The sequence below is a fragment of the Selaginella moellendorffii genome, unplaced genomic scaffold (assembly GCF_000143415.4).
Source record: "Selaginella moellendorffii unplaced genomic scaffold, v1.0 SELMOscaffold_83, whole genome shotgun sequence".
NCBI classification, from domain to species: domain Eukaryota; kingdom Viridiplantae; phylum Streptophyta; class Lycopodiopsida; order Selaginellales; family Selaginellaceae; genus Selaginella; species Selaginella moellendorffii.
The window spans coordinates 764,545-779,686 of NW_003314344.1; the positions used below are offsets into that span (position 1 = coordinate 764,545).

The 15,142-nt window shown below is 53.6% G+C and overlaps 1 protein-coding gene across 2 annotated transcripts; it reads left to right on the plus strand.

Moving 5' to 3' along the window:
• Window positions 1-156: 156 nt before the first annotated feature.
• LOC9630768 (acetyl-CoA carboxylase 1) lies at window positions 157-9,164 on the plus strand. Of its 2 annotated transcripts, XM_002987627.2 has the most exons (30): window positions 157-1,054; window positions 1,124-1,330; window positions 1,390-1,551; window positions 1,621-1,713; window positions 1,777-1,872; window positions 1,923-2,096; window positions 2,141-2,234; window positions 2,307-2,503; window positions 2,559-2,609; window positions 2,672-2,711; window positions 2,771-2,895; window positions 2,955-3,071; window positions 3,128-3,202; window positions 3,259-3,315; window positions 3,400-3,504; window positions 3,556-3,642; window positions 3,705-3,896; window positions 3,956-4,144; window positions 4,210-4,320; window positions 4,376-4,468; window positions 4,515-4,697; window positions 4,756-4,833; window positions 4,887-5,009; window positions 5,059-5,334; window positions 5,384-5,691; window positions 5,744-5,981; window positions 6,043-6,495; window positions 6,571-6,753; window positions 6,806-8,917; window positions 8,980-9,164. In XM_002987627.2, exons 1-30 carry the CDS (start codon window positions 752-754, stop codon window positions 9,034-9,036), a joined length of 6,579 nt encoding a protein of 2,192 aa, XP_002987673.1. In that variant the 5' UTR covers window positions 157-751; the 3' UTR covers window positions 9,037-9,164. The 2 variants fall into 2 exon arrangements, with proteins under 2 accessions (XP_002987673.1, XP_024517260.1); XM_024661492.1 differs by having other exon boundaries at window positions 3,400-3,642.
• Window positions 9,165-15,142: the final 5,978 nt, after the last annotated feature.

The window sequence follows — 15,142 nt, forward strand, 5'->3', positions numbered from 1 at the left end:
AGTGCAAAGATGGCATCACAATCCGAGGTGTTCTTTACAGGAGGAGTTCGGTTGGGCAAGGACGTACATACGTAGAGCTTGTCTTCACAGCAGCTCTCGCACAAGTTGCATTTTGTTCTTTCTAGAAGAAAAAAAAAGTTTCTTTCATTTCTTAGATTTTTCTCGCTTAGCCAGCTTCCCTTTGCTTGAATCACACCACTTAGTCTCCGAGGTCTCTTAAAGAATGCCCATTTGAGGAAACATGACGATATCACGTTGACTGTGGACGTACGTAGAGAATCTCTGGTTCCAAGTCAACCCCGGTTAGACTTGTGTTGTTTCGTCATCTTCTGATATGATCTGTGCGATTCGGCATTTGCCGCAACTAGGCATCTGCAGCTCTTGCGAGAGCCCCCCAGTTATCTCCACTTGAGCTTGGAGGGCAAACTAGATAGAGAGCACTGTTGGATGAGCATTTGAGATACCAAGTTAGAGGATGATGTTGGATCTTCACCTAGATCTAGATTCTAGACACACCCCATTGCCCAAACAAATCAATCTCCTCCTTTGTGTTGACTTGATCCACCGGTGTGAGCAAACACACACACACAAAAAGACATCACCCCACCTAACTGGCCCCAAAACCCATGACAATGGCGTGGATCCTTCTCCGCCCTTGAAGAGCCCAAAGAGCTCTCCTCTCCAATTGCCATAAGAATGCCCAGCTCGCGCGAGTGGAGCCCTAGGTAAGTAGGGCGATTGGAGCGCAGCGATGGAGGCCAACGGGCATCCCCACTCGCAGGTGGACGACTACTGCTTCTCGCTGGGCGGCGCGCGGCCCATCCACAGCATCCTCATTGCCAACAATGGCATGGCCGCCGTCAAGTTCATGCGCAGCGTCAGATCCTGGGCGTACGAGGCGTTTGGCGCGGAGAGGGCGGTGGTGCTCGTCGCCATGGCCACGCCCGAGGACATGAGGATCAACGCCGAGCACATCCGCATGGCCGACCAGTTCGTCGAGGTGCCCGGCGGCACCAACAACAACAACTACGCCAATGTGCAGCTCATCACCGAGGTATGATCCAGAGCGCCAGCTCTCACCTTCTTCTCGCTGTGATCGTGGTGTTCTTCGCGTCTCTCCCAGGTGGCCGAGCGAGCCGGCGTGGCGGCAGTGTGGCCCGGATGGGGGCATGCTTCCGAGAATCCCGATCTTCCCAGCTCGCTCGCTGCGAGGAATATCGTGTTCTTGGGGCCTCCCGCGGCGCCTATGGCTGCTCTTGGAGATAAGATCGGATCCTCGCTCATCGCGCAGGCTGCTGGAGTTCCAACGCTTCCCTGGAGTGGATCCAACGTGAGTTTATATGCGCTCGTCGTCGTCAAGTCACACTTCTTTGCTTCTTTGATCCACAGGTTGCTGTGCCGTTTGAGAGCTGTAGAGATGGGATCCCCGAGGAGCTCTACAAGCAAGCGTGCGTTTTCTCGGCCGAGGAAGCGCTGGCGATGTGCCAGAAGATTGGATACCCGGCCATGATCAAGGCGTCCTGGGGTGGCGGTGGCAAAGGGATCCGCAAGGTATTTTAGAGCAAAAAGTTTCGCTTTCTTCGTGCTCTTCTTTATAGCTGACTACTGTTCCTCCTGTAGGTTCACAACGACGAAGAGGTCAAGGCTTTGTTTAAGCAAGTGCAAGGCGAAGTACCGGGCTCGCCGATCTTTATCATGAAAGTTGCCTCTCAGGTACGTAAAGAACGAAGAACACCGTGAAAAAAAAAAAACTCTCTTTTTGTTTCTTCTGGTTAGTGCCGCCACTTGGAGGTCCAGCTTCTGTGTGATCAGTATGGCAATGTCGCTGCGTTGCACAGCCGTGACTGCAGCGTCCAAAGGCGCCATCAAAAGGTAAAACCAAGGAACGCATTGCTACTACACTAACGCAAACGCCATCGCAGATAATCGAAGAGGGGCCGATAACCATAGCTCCGCCCGAGACTGTGCGCCTCTTGGAGCAAGGCGCTCGAAGACTAGCACAGTGTGTCAGCTATGTTGGTGCTGCTACTGTGGAGTACCTCTACAGTATGGAGACTGGCGAGTTCCATTTTCTCGAGCTCAACCCGCGGCTACAGGTTTGTCTCGCTTATATCTTGCCTCCTCTTACCGCGTCCTTCAGGTAGAGCATCCGGTGACCGAGTGGATCGCGGAAGTTAACTTACCTGCGGCACAGCTCGCGGTTGGCATGGGGATTCCTCTTTGGAAGATACCGGGTATGTTTTGTTTTTCTTTTCTTTACCTGTATGCTCGCATCGTGGGGAGCTAAAGTAGACGTAGTACTCCAGAGATCAGGCGGTTTTACGGCAAGGAAGACCAGCTCGTCCACAACCAGACGAATTGGCACGCAGCTGCTGCTGATACCGCTGTGGCCTTCGACTTTGACACAGCAGTGGCTAACAAGCCCAGGGGACATGTTGTAGCCGTGCGTGTCACTAGCGAGGATCCGGACGATGGTTTCAAGCCCACCACTGGCAAAGTGCAGGTATGTCAATATCCCTGCGTCTCTTTTTGCTTCAGACTTGTTCTGCTTTTTTCAGGAAGTGAGCTTTAGAAGCAAACCGAATATATGGGCCTATTTCTCTGTAAAGGTGCGGCAAAACCTCTTTTATCTTTTCCCTTTTCACCCTGTCCTGAGAGGCCTGTCTTGCAGTCTGGTGGTGGCATCCACGAGTTCTCCGATTCCCAGTTTGGTACGTTTCCAGTCGAGGACACACTTAATTATTGCTGATTGCTCTTGCGCCTCCTGTAGGACACGTCTTTGCGTTTGGAGAGACACGTCCGGCCGCCATTGCAAACATGGTACTTGGGCTCAAAGAGCTGCACATCCGAGGTGAAATCCATACCAACGTTGACTACACCGTCGATCTTCTTCACGTAAGCTTTTTGTAATGCACGCAATGTGGAGTCTTGTCACTAATACTTGTGCGTTGTAGGCGCCTGAGTACAAGAACAACAAGATACATACGGGCTGGCTGGACGGCCGGATTGCCATGCGTTTGCGGGCCGAGCGGCCTTTGTGGTATCTATCGGTGGTTTGTGGAGCCATTTACGTAAGTTCTCCTTGCTTTGAGAAGCATAACACCTTATCTGTGCGTTTATGTGCCAGAGAACATCAAGACTTTGTGCAGCACGAGTGTCCGAGTACATAGGCTACCTTGAGAAAGGACAAATCCCACCGAAGGTAAGCAATGCTTGCGGTTCTTCTTTACTAATCCTTTCGCTAGTTCGTCTCAACAGAACATTTCTCTCGTCAATTTTCGCACGTCGCTCAACATCGATGGCAGCAAATACACGGTAAACGGCAACCATCTTCTCGCCTTGTTATCAATTCGCTCTCTCACTGCGTGACTGTGTGTGTGTGTGCGTGTGTGTGCACAGATGGAATTAACAAAAGGTGGCCCCGGGACGTACAGATTAAATATGAATAATTCTCGAGTCGAGGCCGAGGTCCACACGCTGCGAGACGGAGGTCTACTTGTCCAGGTTTGTGCTTTGTTACCGCTGCTTGTTATTGCTCATTGGATCATCCATCAGCTGGATGGGAACAGCCATGTTGTCTATGGAGAGGAGGAAGCCGCTGGAACGAGGCTACTTATTGATGGACGTACATGCTTGTTACAGGTGAGAGTTTCTTCCCCTGGTTTCTTTCTTTGTTTTTGCTGAAGCTGTGTTTGTTTGTGCAGAACGATCATGATCCGTCACGACTGATAGCGGAGACCCCGTGCAAGCTAATGCGCTTTCTAGTGGCGGACGGTAGCCATGTTGACACCGACACACCCTACGCCGAGGTGGAAGTTATGAAAATGTGCATGCCTCTTCTTTCACCGGCTTCCGGCACAATCCACTTCAAGCATTTGGAAGCACAAGCGATGGTGGTACGTTCTACCGTCGGTTTAGTGTTTGTTATCTTGCTTTGTGTGTTCTGTCCGTGCAGGCCGGCGATTTGATTGCGGTGCTCGACTTGGATGATCCTTCTGCTGTGAGAAAAGCAGTTCCATTTTCGGAAGGATTTCCGGCACTTGGAACTCCAATACCGGTCCCTGGAAAGGTTCATCATCGCTGTGCCTTGATCATTAATGCCTCGAACATGATACTCGCCGGTTACGAACACAACGTGGACGAGGTAAGCTGATCAGTACTTAGTCCATTTGGCTTAAGCTTTACGAGACTTTTTTGTGTGGGTTGTAGGTTGTGCAGACTCTTCTCAGTTGCTTGGACGATCCTCAGCTGCCCGTTCTTCAGTGGCAAGAATGCATTGCAGTACTCGCAAGCCGAATCCCGACCAACTTGAAAGCTCGGGTACAGTGTGGGTTTTTCATTTGAATGAGCACGCAGCTTACTGTGTTCTACACAGCTGGATCTGAAGCTGAAAGAGTACGAAGCCTCGTCTGGTAGCGAGCGAGGAGCTGCAGACTTTCCTGCCAAGGGAGTGCGGGAAGTTTTAGAGGTGAGTTCTTACGTTGTTTTTTTACGAAAGCCATCCTTCTTTGTAGGAATTCCTTGCCTCCGCAACCGATCAAGACAGGGCGACACAAGAAAGGCTTGTGGAGCCCTTGTTAACGCTAGCCAAGTCATACGAGGGGGGGCGCCGGGGTCACGCCTGCAGCATCGTAAAAGCACTCTTTGAGGAGTATTTGCTCGTCGAGGAGCATTTCAGCCAAGGCACCGGTACACAGGTGTGTATCGAGCTTCGCTCTTTTTTGAATCACGAGCTCCAAATTCTTTGCTTTGCAGGCTGACGTCATCGAAAGCCTTCGACACGTCCACAAGAAAGACCTCTGGAAGGTTGTCGATATTGTGCTCTCTCACCAGGTAATGTTTTTCCTCCCTAAGAACTAAGAACGCTAAGTAACTGGAGAACACAGGGTATCAAGACTAAGAACGCCTTAATGTTACGCCTTATCGAAGCTCTCGTGTATCCTAACCCCTCCGCATACAGAGACCAACTTGTGCGTTTGGCGGCCTTGAGTGACTCAAACTACACGGAGGTACGTAAACTCCTCCTTGGTTGTGTGTAGTAACGTGGTGGTAATGCAGCTGGCGGTAAAGTCGAGCCTTCTTCTGGAACAATCTAAGTTGAGCGGAATTCGAGCAGATATTGCGCGAAGTCTATCAGAGCTGGGAATGTTTACGGAGGACGAAAACGGCTCAAAGCGATCTGGCAAGAGTGCTATCGACGAGAGAATGGAATACTGGGTTGACGCACCGGTTGCTGTGGAAGATGCTCTTGTGGCGTTGTTTGATCACGGTGACCATGGCGATCACACGTTGCAAAGGCGCGTTATCGAGACTTACATCCGAAGGCTGTATCAGGTACTTTGTTCTGTGTGTGTGTTCTTGACAAACTTGTCGGGCCTCGCAGCCATATCTAGTGAAAGGTTCAGTCCGGATGCAATGGCAGCGCTCGGCAATGCTAGCCTCGTGGCAATTCTACGAGGAAGGGCCTCTCCGGGTGGCAGCAGCGGCAGAAGAAAGTGAACCAGTCAAATGGCGTGGGGCCATGGCGGTCCTCTCGTCCTTGAACACACTCTCGTCTACTGTTCGGACTGCGCTTGAAGAGTGGTTTGGTGTCACGCAGGAGACCAAGGACTCTAACCATACCCGCCTTGGCAACGTGCTCCATATTGCTCTCGTCGGGAGGAAGAACCAGCTGAGTGCTCATCAAGACAGGTATATGAAGGAGCTTTTGTGCCTGTGGTGTGACACACTTAACATTTTGCAGTGGTGATGAGGGGCAGACGCAAGAAAGAGTCGAGAAGCTCGCCAAGGGACTCAAGGGTGAGACCTTGCGAGGATTGCTGCAAGCTGCCGGAGTTGGAGTTGTGAGCTGCATCATCCAAAGAGACGAAGGCAGGGGTCCAATCCGCCACTGCTTTCACTGGTCTCAGGAGACGAAATCATATGCAGAAGACCCGCTCTACCGTCACGTCGAGGCACCTCTCTCTGGTTTCCTTGAGCTGGTATGTATAGAATCAATCCTCCCTCGTCACCCCAAAGCAACACTTTCCTTCGTTATTGCAGGACAACTTGAAGGAGCTTGGAACGATGAAGTACTCACTGTCACGGGACAGGCAATGGCATCTTTACTCTGTCCAGGAGAAGAAGGGAAAGTCGACGGTGAAGCGCACGTTTCTACGGACTTTCGTGAGGCAAACGAAGACGCTGGACGAGGATGGCACTTTTGAGAGCGTGATCAAGGCGCTCCAAGGCGCTCTGGAAGAGCTGGAAGTCGCAGAAGGAAGAGCTGAGCACGTCCATATGTACCTTTGCGTGCTGAGGCCGCAGGGAGTGAGAAGCCTGGCCTCGTCAATCGTGATGTGGCTCGAGGCGCTGGTACACAAGATCTACGCTGCTCTTGGAACACGCATGTACCGCCTAGCCGTGCTTGCATGGGAGCTCCGGATGTCTTTGGGTGGCGAAGGCATCTGGAGAGTGGTGGTGTCTAACGCTACTGGTTACACTTGCAAGGTTGAGGTAAAAGTCTTTCTTTGCTCCTCTTGTCTCTTTGATTCACAGCTCTACATCTCTTCTTTCTTTGTGTGCTCGCAGATCTACAGGGAGGTGCGCGATCCTCTCACGAAGCAGACCGTCTATAGCTCGCCGTTTCCAGGTTGTGAGGGGCCGCTCCATGGAGTCCCGTTGTCCAAGCAGTGCAAGCCGTTGGAAGCTCTCGACTCTAGACGGCTGCTGGCCAGGAAGAACGGCACCACCTTTTGCTACGACTTCCCTCTGGTAAGTTGTGCGTGTTTCTAGCTGAGCGACGAACGAGCTTGTGTCAAACCAGGTGTTCGAGGCTGCGCTCAAGCAGTGCTGGAAGGAGTCCGGGATGGAGCTGCCCAAGGACACCACAGCGTTCTGCGCAACCGAGCTCGTGTTTCCCACGGCAAACCAGTCGTGGGACGCCACCCTGGTGGAGACGAACCGGCCCAGCGCCAGCAACGACATTGGAATGGTAGCGTGGCGTCTGGAGCTGTGCACTCCAGAGTACCCTCAGGGCCGCCACCTTATCGTGGTTTCCAACGACGTAACGCATGCCGCTGGCTCCTTCGGCCCCAAGGAGGACGCCTTCTTCAAGTGCGTCACGGACATGGCGTGCCGGGAGAAGCTCCCTCTCGTCTACCTGGCCGCCAACTCGGGTGCCCGGATCGACGTAGCGGAGGAAGTGAGGAGGAGCTTCCAGGTCGGGTGGCTGGACGACTCTCGCCCGGAGCACGGCTTCCACTACCTCTACCTCCGGCCGGACGACTACTCCAAGCTCGGCGCCTTCGTGAACGCTCACAAGCTGGAGGTGGCGGACGGACAGGTGCGCTGGGTGATCGACGATATCATCGGGCAGAAGGACGGGCTCGGCGTGGAGAACCTCTCGGGGAGCGGTGCCATCGCCAGCGCCTACTCCAAGGCATACAGGGAGACCTTCACCTTGACGTACGTCTCCGGCAAGACGGTCGGCATCGGTGCCTACCTTGCTCGTCTGGGAATGCGGTGCATCCAGCGGTTGGACCAGCCGATCATCCTCACGGGCTACTCGGCGCTCAACAAGCTCCTGGGACGAGAAGTGTACAGCTCGCAAATGCAGCTCGGGGGACCCAAGGTGATGGCGACGAACGGCGTCACGCATCTCACTGTGAGCGACGATCTCGAAGGAGTGTCCGCCATCCTCAACTGGCTGAGCTACGTCCCCAGCGTCAAAGGTGGCGGGCTTCCGTCTCGGCCCAGCGACGATCCCCCGGACAGGACAGTGGCCTACGTCCCGGAGAACAGCTGCGATCCTCGTGCCGCGGTGGCCGGAGTTTACAACTCCGAGGGTGGCGGCGGCTGGATGGGCGGTATCTTCGACAAAGGCAGCTTCACCGAGACGCTCGAGGGGTGGGCTCGGACGGTAGTGACAGGGCGTGCTCGGCTCGGGGGGATACCAGTTGGGATCATCGCGGTGGAGACGCAGACGGTCATGCAAGTGATCCCTGCGGACCCCGGACAGCTCGACTCGCAGGAGAGAGTGGTGCCGCAAGCCGGACAGGTCTGGTTCCCGGACTCGGCCTCCAAGACGGCCCAAGCCATGATCGACTTCAACAACGAGGGGCTCCCGCTCTTCATCCTGGCCAACTGGAGAGGCTTCTCGGGTGGCCAAAGGGATCTCTTTGAGGGAGTTTTGCAAGCCGGATCCACCATCGTGGAGCACCTCCGCACGTACCAGCAACCGGTGTTCGTCTACGTGCCTCGGAATGGCGAGCTTCGAGGCGGGGCCTGGGTGGTGGTGGACAGTAAGATCAATCCGGACCAAGTCGAGATGTACGCCGACAGCACGGCTAGAGCCGGGGTGCTCGAGGCCGAGGGAGTAGCCGAGATAAAGTTCCGGAGGGAGCAAATCCTCGACTCCATGAAGCGCTTGGATCCAGTACTGCCACGACTCGAGGATCCAGCAGCGATGAGAGCTCGCCAGGACAGCCTGATTCCAGTGTACAAGCAGATCGCCCTCCGCTTCATTGATATGCACGACACGGCCTTCCGGCTGGCCGCCAAAGGGATCATCCGGCGGGTGGTGGACTGGGAGTGCTCGAGGTCTTTCTTCTACAACAGGTTGGCGAGGAGGCTGGCCCAAGAATCTGTGATACAACGTGTGCTAGCGGCTGCTGGAAGCGAGTGTAGTCACCGGGACGCGCTGGAGCTGTTGAGGCAGTGGTTCTTGACGTGGAGCAGCAGCAGCACCGGTGATGGGGATGGTTGGGCCGACGATACTCTGGTTGTGGAGTGGCTGGCCAGCAACGAGTCCAGGATCCAACGGGAGCTCCAGCAGCTCAGAGTGCAGAAAGTTTCGAGGCAGATGCTCAGTGATTGTCAAAATCGAAACGACGATCTCGAGGTGCTGCCGCAAGTTATACGGAACCTTGTTGATAAGGTAAGTTTTGTCTACCGTCTAGCTGTGCAGCTCTGATCTCCTCTTCGTCTTGCTCGTGTCAGATGGATCCTGCTGCCAGGCAAGCACTCAAGGAGCAAATTAAAGCAGCACTACTGTAAGACTTATTGCTGTTGTCATTCCTTTTCCAAGGCACGGAGGAGCTCAGCAAGGATCCCACCTCCGTTCTGATCACCTACGTGAAATTGTTTGGTTCACATTCAAATAAAGAAAAAATAAGTTCACCTGAGTTCTCAGTGGCATGTCCGTTATCATACAAGTCTGAGCTTTGTTCCATGCTCTTGCTCTTAGTTGGGGCCGAGCACAGGTAATGGAGAACGTAGTCGTTTTAGGAGGCGGTTGTTGCTGCAAGATAGGGACTTGAGAGCGGGCATGAGCTCCCTACTCTTCGACTGGATTGTTCTGCCAATGGAAAGCTCCTGTAACAAAGCCAACTTAGTACATGTTTCCTTCTAACTTGATACATACCAGTAAGAACTCCAAATGAGGTGTCTTCTCCAGGCACTGTGCAAGTTCATCTCCAAGGTACGAAAGTGAAATGTTGCAGACAACACCACTGATCGCAATGGCCTCCCTGCATTTCTGAATCAGCAGTGGCTCGTTCAACCGGAGTGCCAGCATCAGTGCTCATGAATAACACTTGCTTTCCAGTGCATCATTGATTGCCTACACAGAAGGCAACAACAAGCTTCACATCTAGTGAGCCCGTAAAGACCAATCGTACCCCTGGTGTGACATCCATATCGAGATCAGTGGGATAAAAAACAAGGTCCAATGAAGTGCTCGAGGAACAAGCATGAAGCAAGCAATGAATGAGTCTCTAGAAAAAGGACACAAAAGGACCAGCATGACACATAGAAGTGTCCGAGATGGAGTCGAGATGGAGTCTGAAATGGACTTGAGACGGAGTCCGAGATAGACCCAAGATGGACCCAAGATGGAGTTTAAGATGGACCCAAGATGGACCTGAGATGGAGTCCGAGATGGACCCGAGATGGAATCGTGTCTCCTCACCCAGCATGCTCTCCTTAGCCATGGACAGCTCCTCAACCATTGGATACATCTTCTCGCCCATGGCCTCCTTAACAAGCCGGCGAACCTCCACCAGGACCAGCGGCAGCAATGGTGGCACCATTGAGAGTGGCAGGGCCGGGGACGAAGGAGGCGGCGGTGGCTGCTGCTGCTATTGCCTCCCCAGTATTGATGGGGGGTGGGGTTGTGCAAGGGTTCTCGGCTGCAGAGAGAGCCTCGGCGTGGCTTCCCTGGCACCCACTTCAGCGTTTGGCAGAGTCGTGCTGTGTGGTCCATGGGCATGGCCTTGGGACCACATCCGCACGCCTATCGGGCGAGGGGGAGGGAGGCAGCAGTGTGGTCCTCTGGGCTTCCAAGGGAGGCAAGCCTCGGGGGCGGCACGGCTGCTTGGCAAGGGCCAGGCAAGGGTGGCATTAGTGGTGGCAACTGCTTCAACAGCTCTTGCAATCGCTGTTCTACCATTGCCAATCGTTGCTCAGTGAGTGCCTGATGGTGGGATATGAAATCCTCACTCTGAAATAGAGGAGAGAAGGAGGAGAATAAAAAGATACATGATCTCTCACCGCTTTGCTAGATCCACCCCAAGAGCCCTAATTAATAAGACCTTAGCTCGATTCCCCTTTGCAATGCTTTTGCCTCTGCTCTTGCTTGTGGAATGCCCAAGTGCCGCAAGGAGTTCATGGTGTTTCAGTTGCTCTCCAACATCCAGGACACGATCACTTGCCTCGACTGGAACCTCGGCGGCAATTGGATCATCTGCAGCTACAAGGACTTGGTGAGGGTTTTCACAGGCCAGGCAAGCTCTTTGCGCACCTCAACGTTTTCAATGGTGTCTTCTTCTTCACCGAGAGCACTGAGAGCGGGTCTGCACCTAGGATGGCATGCTGTGTCACTGGGGGCTCAAAAGCTTCCATCTCCCGTGCAGGTTTAGGGTTTAGGGTTTAGGGTTTGGGGAGAGTACCCAGGATAGAGGCCTACCATGGTGGTAACGGGTAACGGGGAATTAGGGTTTGATTTCGGAGAGGGACATGAGGCTCACATAGGGCCACAATGTTCCAAAGTGTTGTTCCAAAGTCCAAATGGCATCAGAGGGTGGCACTTCTTTTGTTCAAGGCTGAGGCCAAGGGAGGTGACCATCATTAAGGTGCTCACAACATGTTCTGCCATCTCAGGGATTGTGTGGTGAGCATGGTGGAAGCTTGCTCGCATCACAATCTTGGCTTGCTCTAGTTACCAGCGCTGCGAGGCTAATGTTCTATCTCACTCTCGGGATCGTTCTTGATGCTTGCGCTTAGGTCGAAGCTTTCGAGCGATCCACCAGAGCCTTGTGCAAAGTGGCATGACCAGCCTGAACTACGCTGTTGGGAGCGTTGGCCTGGCCAAAGTTTTGAGCATCCACAAGAGCTTACAGTCTCAACAAAGGCACAAGAGCCACAGTGATTAAATGAAGATTAACAAAACAGAAGATTGCAGCTAGATCAAGGCTAGGGTTTAGGGTTTAGGGAGCCTGATCAATGGTTGTAGTAGTAGCAATCTACACTCTAAGTTACACAATCTCTCTCTCACACACACACACACCTAATTACATACTTTCATCTTTCGGAGTATGATAGACATTCCTAGTGTGCTAGACACAGTAGGAACAACAATGATGATACCAATCCACTGATCATACTGGTGATGGTCCCCATCCCTTGCGGTGGTGGTGGTGGTGAGGACGGTCGCAATGGTGCCGATTGTTATGGTGGTCATGGTGACGATGGTGGCGACGGTCATGGTGATTGTGGCAGTGGTGGCAATCGTGTGTCCTCACCCAGCATGCTCTCCTTAGCCATGGATAGCTCCTCAACCATTGGACACATCTTCTCGCCCATGGCCTCCTTAACAAGCCAACAAACCTCCGCCAGGACTAGCAGCAGCAGTGGCGGCACTGTTGAGAGCGGCAGGGCCGGGGATAGAGGAGGCAGCAGCGGCAGCTGTTGCTGCTGCTGTAGGGGTGGCATTAGCGGCGGCAACTGCTTCAACAGCTCTTGCAATCGCTGTTCTACCATTGCCAATCACTACTTAGTGAGCGCCTGACGGTGGGATATGAAATCCTTACTCTGAAATAAAGGAGGAAACAGTAGCAAGGGGAGAATAAAAAGATTCATGATCTCTCACCGCTTTGCTATGAGCAACGGAGCGTTAGCCATCCATCCACGGATTCCCAATCCCCCTCCCTGGGTTAGACTGGACTTAAGGTTCGGCTACACTCCCTGCAAGCACAAGCAGCCAAGCACACCAAGCTTCTAGGTTCCTAACATCCCTTGGTACCACAAGACTTGATCATGGGACCCTCTAAATCCCAAGTCTTGAGTGCAACACTTGCTTCAGGACGCCGGGGCGAAACACCGTGGCCTAGTGGCCCGGTATGGGTACCTCTACCCCCCCACTTCCATCTCGAAGGAAGGCCCAAGCCCCTAGGAAGGGCGAGGACCAATGAGCCGCATAATACTCAAGTGGGGCACCACTCCACATGAGCCAGGAGCACCGCAATCGGTTTCCCTTTCGGGAGTGGGAGCTGCTCTTGAGCACTTCCTTGGATGGCCCCTCCGGCACCAACCAAGTCTATGCTCACTCCCACCCAAGGCCCTTCGGTCCCAGTCCCAACCTCAAGTCGGTTTGGGAGCCCCACTGGAGAGTCCCTTCTAAACTGGTTCCTGGACCTCACTATCCCTACTATACTTTTGGAACCCCCTGCAGCCCCCCCCCCCCCCTGGGAGACACACGCTTTGGGCTTTCACCCCTTGACCCGTATTAGTATTTGGACTTAGTCTTTGGCTCGATCTCGGACTCGATTTCGGATCCGACTTCGGATTTGGTCTCGAACTCGATCTCGGACTCGATCTCGGACCCGATCTTGGACCCGACTTCGGACTCGATCTCGGACCCGATTTCGGATCTCGGACTCCGTCTCAAACTCGGCCGAGTCGGCCTCGGACTCGATTCCGGACTCTATCTCGAACTCGGTCTCCGAGTCGGTCTTGGACTCGATCTTCGACTTGGTCCCATCCGATAAACTCTTTGTCATTTTGGTCATGCTTTCGGGGTTCCTTTAGCTTACGACACCCTGGCGAGTTGGTTCCTTACAATGGATTGTGTGGTGAGCATGGTGGAAGCTTGCCCACATCACAATCTTGGCTTGCTCTAGTTACCAGCGTTGTGAGGCTGACGTTCTATCTCACCCTCGGGATCGTTCTCGACGCTTGCACTCAGGTCGAAGCTCTAGAGCGATCCACCAGAGCCTTGTGCAAAGTGGCATGACCAGCTTGAACTACGCTGTTGGGAGCGTTGGCCTGGCCAAAGTTTTGAGCATCCACAAGAGCTTACAGTCTCAACAAAGGCACAACAGCCACGGTGATTATATGAAGATTAACACAACAGAAGATGGTCGTAGTAGCAACAATCTGCACTCTAAGTTAGACAATCTTACACACACACACACACCTGATTACATGCTTTCATTTTTCGGAGTATGATAGACATTCCTATTGTGCTGGACACAGTAGGAATAACAATGATGATACCAATCCACTAATCATACTGGTGATGGTCCCCATCCCTTGCGGTGGTGGTGGTGGTGAGGATGGTTGCAATGGTGCCGATTGTCATTGTGGTCGTGGTGACAATGGTGGTGACGGTCGTGGTGGTTGTGGCAGTGGTGGCAATCGTGTGTCCTCACCTAGCATGCTCTCCTCAGCCATGGACGGTTCCTCAACCATTGGACACATCTTCTCGCCTATGGCCTCCTTAACAAGCCGGCAAACCTCCACCAGGACCAGCGGCACTGTTGAGAGCGGCAGTGCCGGGGACGAAGGAGGCGGCGGCGGCAGCTACTACTGCTATTGCAGGGGTGGCATCAACGGCAGCAACTGCTTCAACAGCACTTGCAATCGCTATTTTACCATTGCCAATTGCTCCTTAGTGAGCGCCTGACGGTGGGATATGAAATCCTCACTCTGAAATAGAAGAGGAAACAGTAGGGTTTAGGGTTTAGGGTTTAGGGTGGCAATGGTGCTGATGGTCATGGTGGTCGTGGTGACGACGGTGGTGACGGTCATGGTGGTTGTGGCAGTGGTGGCAATCGTGTGTCCTCACCCAGCATGCTCTCTACAACCATGGACGGCTCCTCAACCATTGGACACATCTTCTCGCCCATGGCCTCCTTAACAAGCTGGCGAACCTCCGCTAGGACTAGCGGCAGCAGTGGCGGCACCGTTGAGAGCGGCAAAGCCGGGGATGGAGGAGGCGGTAGTGGTAGCTACTACTACTGCTGGAGGGGTGGCATCAGCAGCGGTAACTGCTTCAACAGCTTTTCTAATTGCTATTTTACCATTGCCAATCGCTCCTCAGTGAGCTCCTGATGGTGGGATATGAAATCCTGACTCTGAAATAGAGGAGGAAACAGTAAACCCTAAACCCTAAACCCTAAACCAAGAGCATTGAGGGCGGGTCTGCACCTAAGATGGCGTGCTGTGTCACTGTGGGCTCAAAAGCTTCCACCTCCCATGCAGGTTTAGGGTTTAGTGTTTAGGGCTTGGGGAGAGTACCCATGAGGCTCATGTAGAGCCACAGTGTTCCAAGGATGGTGGCAATGGTGCCGATGGTCATGGTGGTCCTATTGACGACGGTGGCGACGGTCGTGGTGGTTGTGGCAGTGGTGGCAATCGTGTGTCCCCACCCAGCATGCTCTCCTCAGCCATGGACGGCTTCTCAACCATTGGACACATCTTCTCGCCCATGGCCTCCTTAACAAGCCGGCGAACCTCAGCCAGGACCAGCGGCAACAGTGGCGGCACCGTTGAGAGCGGCAGGGCCGGTGGCGGTGGCAGCTGCTACTGCAAGGGAGGCATCAGCGGCGGCAACTGCTTCAATAGCTCTTGCAATCGCTGTTCTACTATTCCCAATCGCTGCTCAGTGAGCGCCTGATGGCGGGATATGAAATTCTCACTCTGAAATAGAGGAGGAAACAGTAGGGTTTAGGGTTTAGGGTTTAGGGTGGCAATGGTGTTGATGGTCATAGTGGTCGTGGTGACGATGGTGGCGACCATCATGGTGCTTGTGGCAGTGTTGGCAATCGTGTGCCCTCACCCAGCATGCTCTCCTCAGCCATGGACGGCTCCTCAACCATTTGAC

Excerpts from the sequence above, each read along its gene's own strand:
- LOC9630768 (XM_024661492.1), top strand. The coding sequence starts at position 752 with ATGGAGGCCAACGGGCATCCCCACTCGCAGGTGGACGACTACTGCTTC. Across the intron at positions 3,316-3,399 it reads TCGATGGCAGCAAATACACG|ATGGAATTAACAAAAGGTGG; the intron begins GTAAACGGCAAC and ends GTGTGTGCACAG. Across the intron at positions 8,918-8,979 it reads TACGGAACCTTGTTGATAAG|ATGGATCCTGCTGCCAGGCA; the intron begins GTAAGTTTTGTC and ends TGCTCGTGTCAG.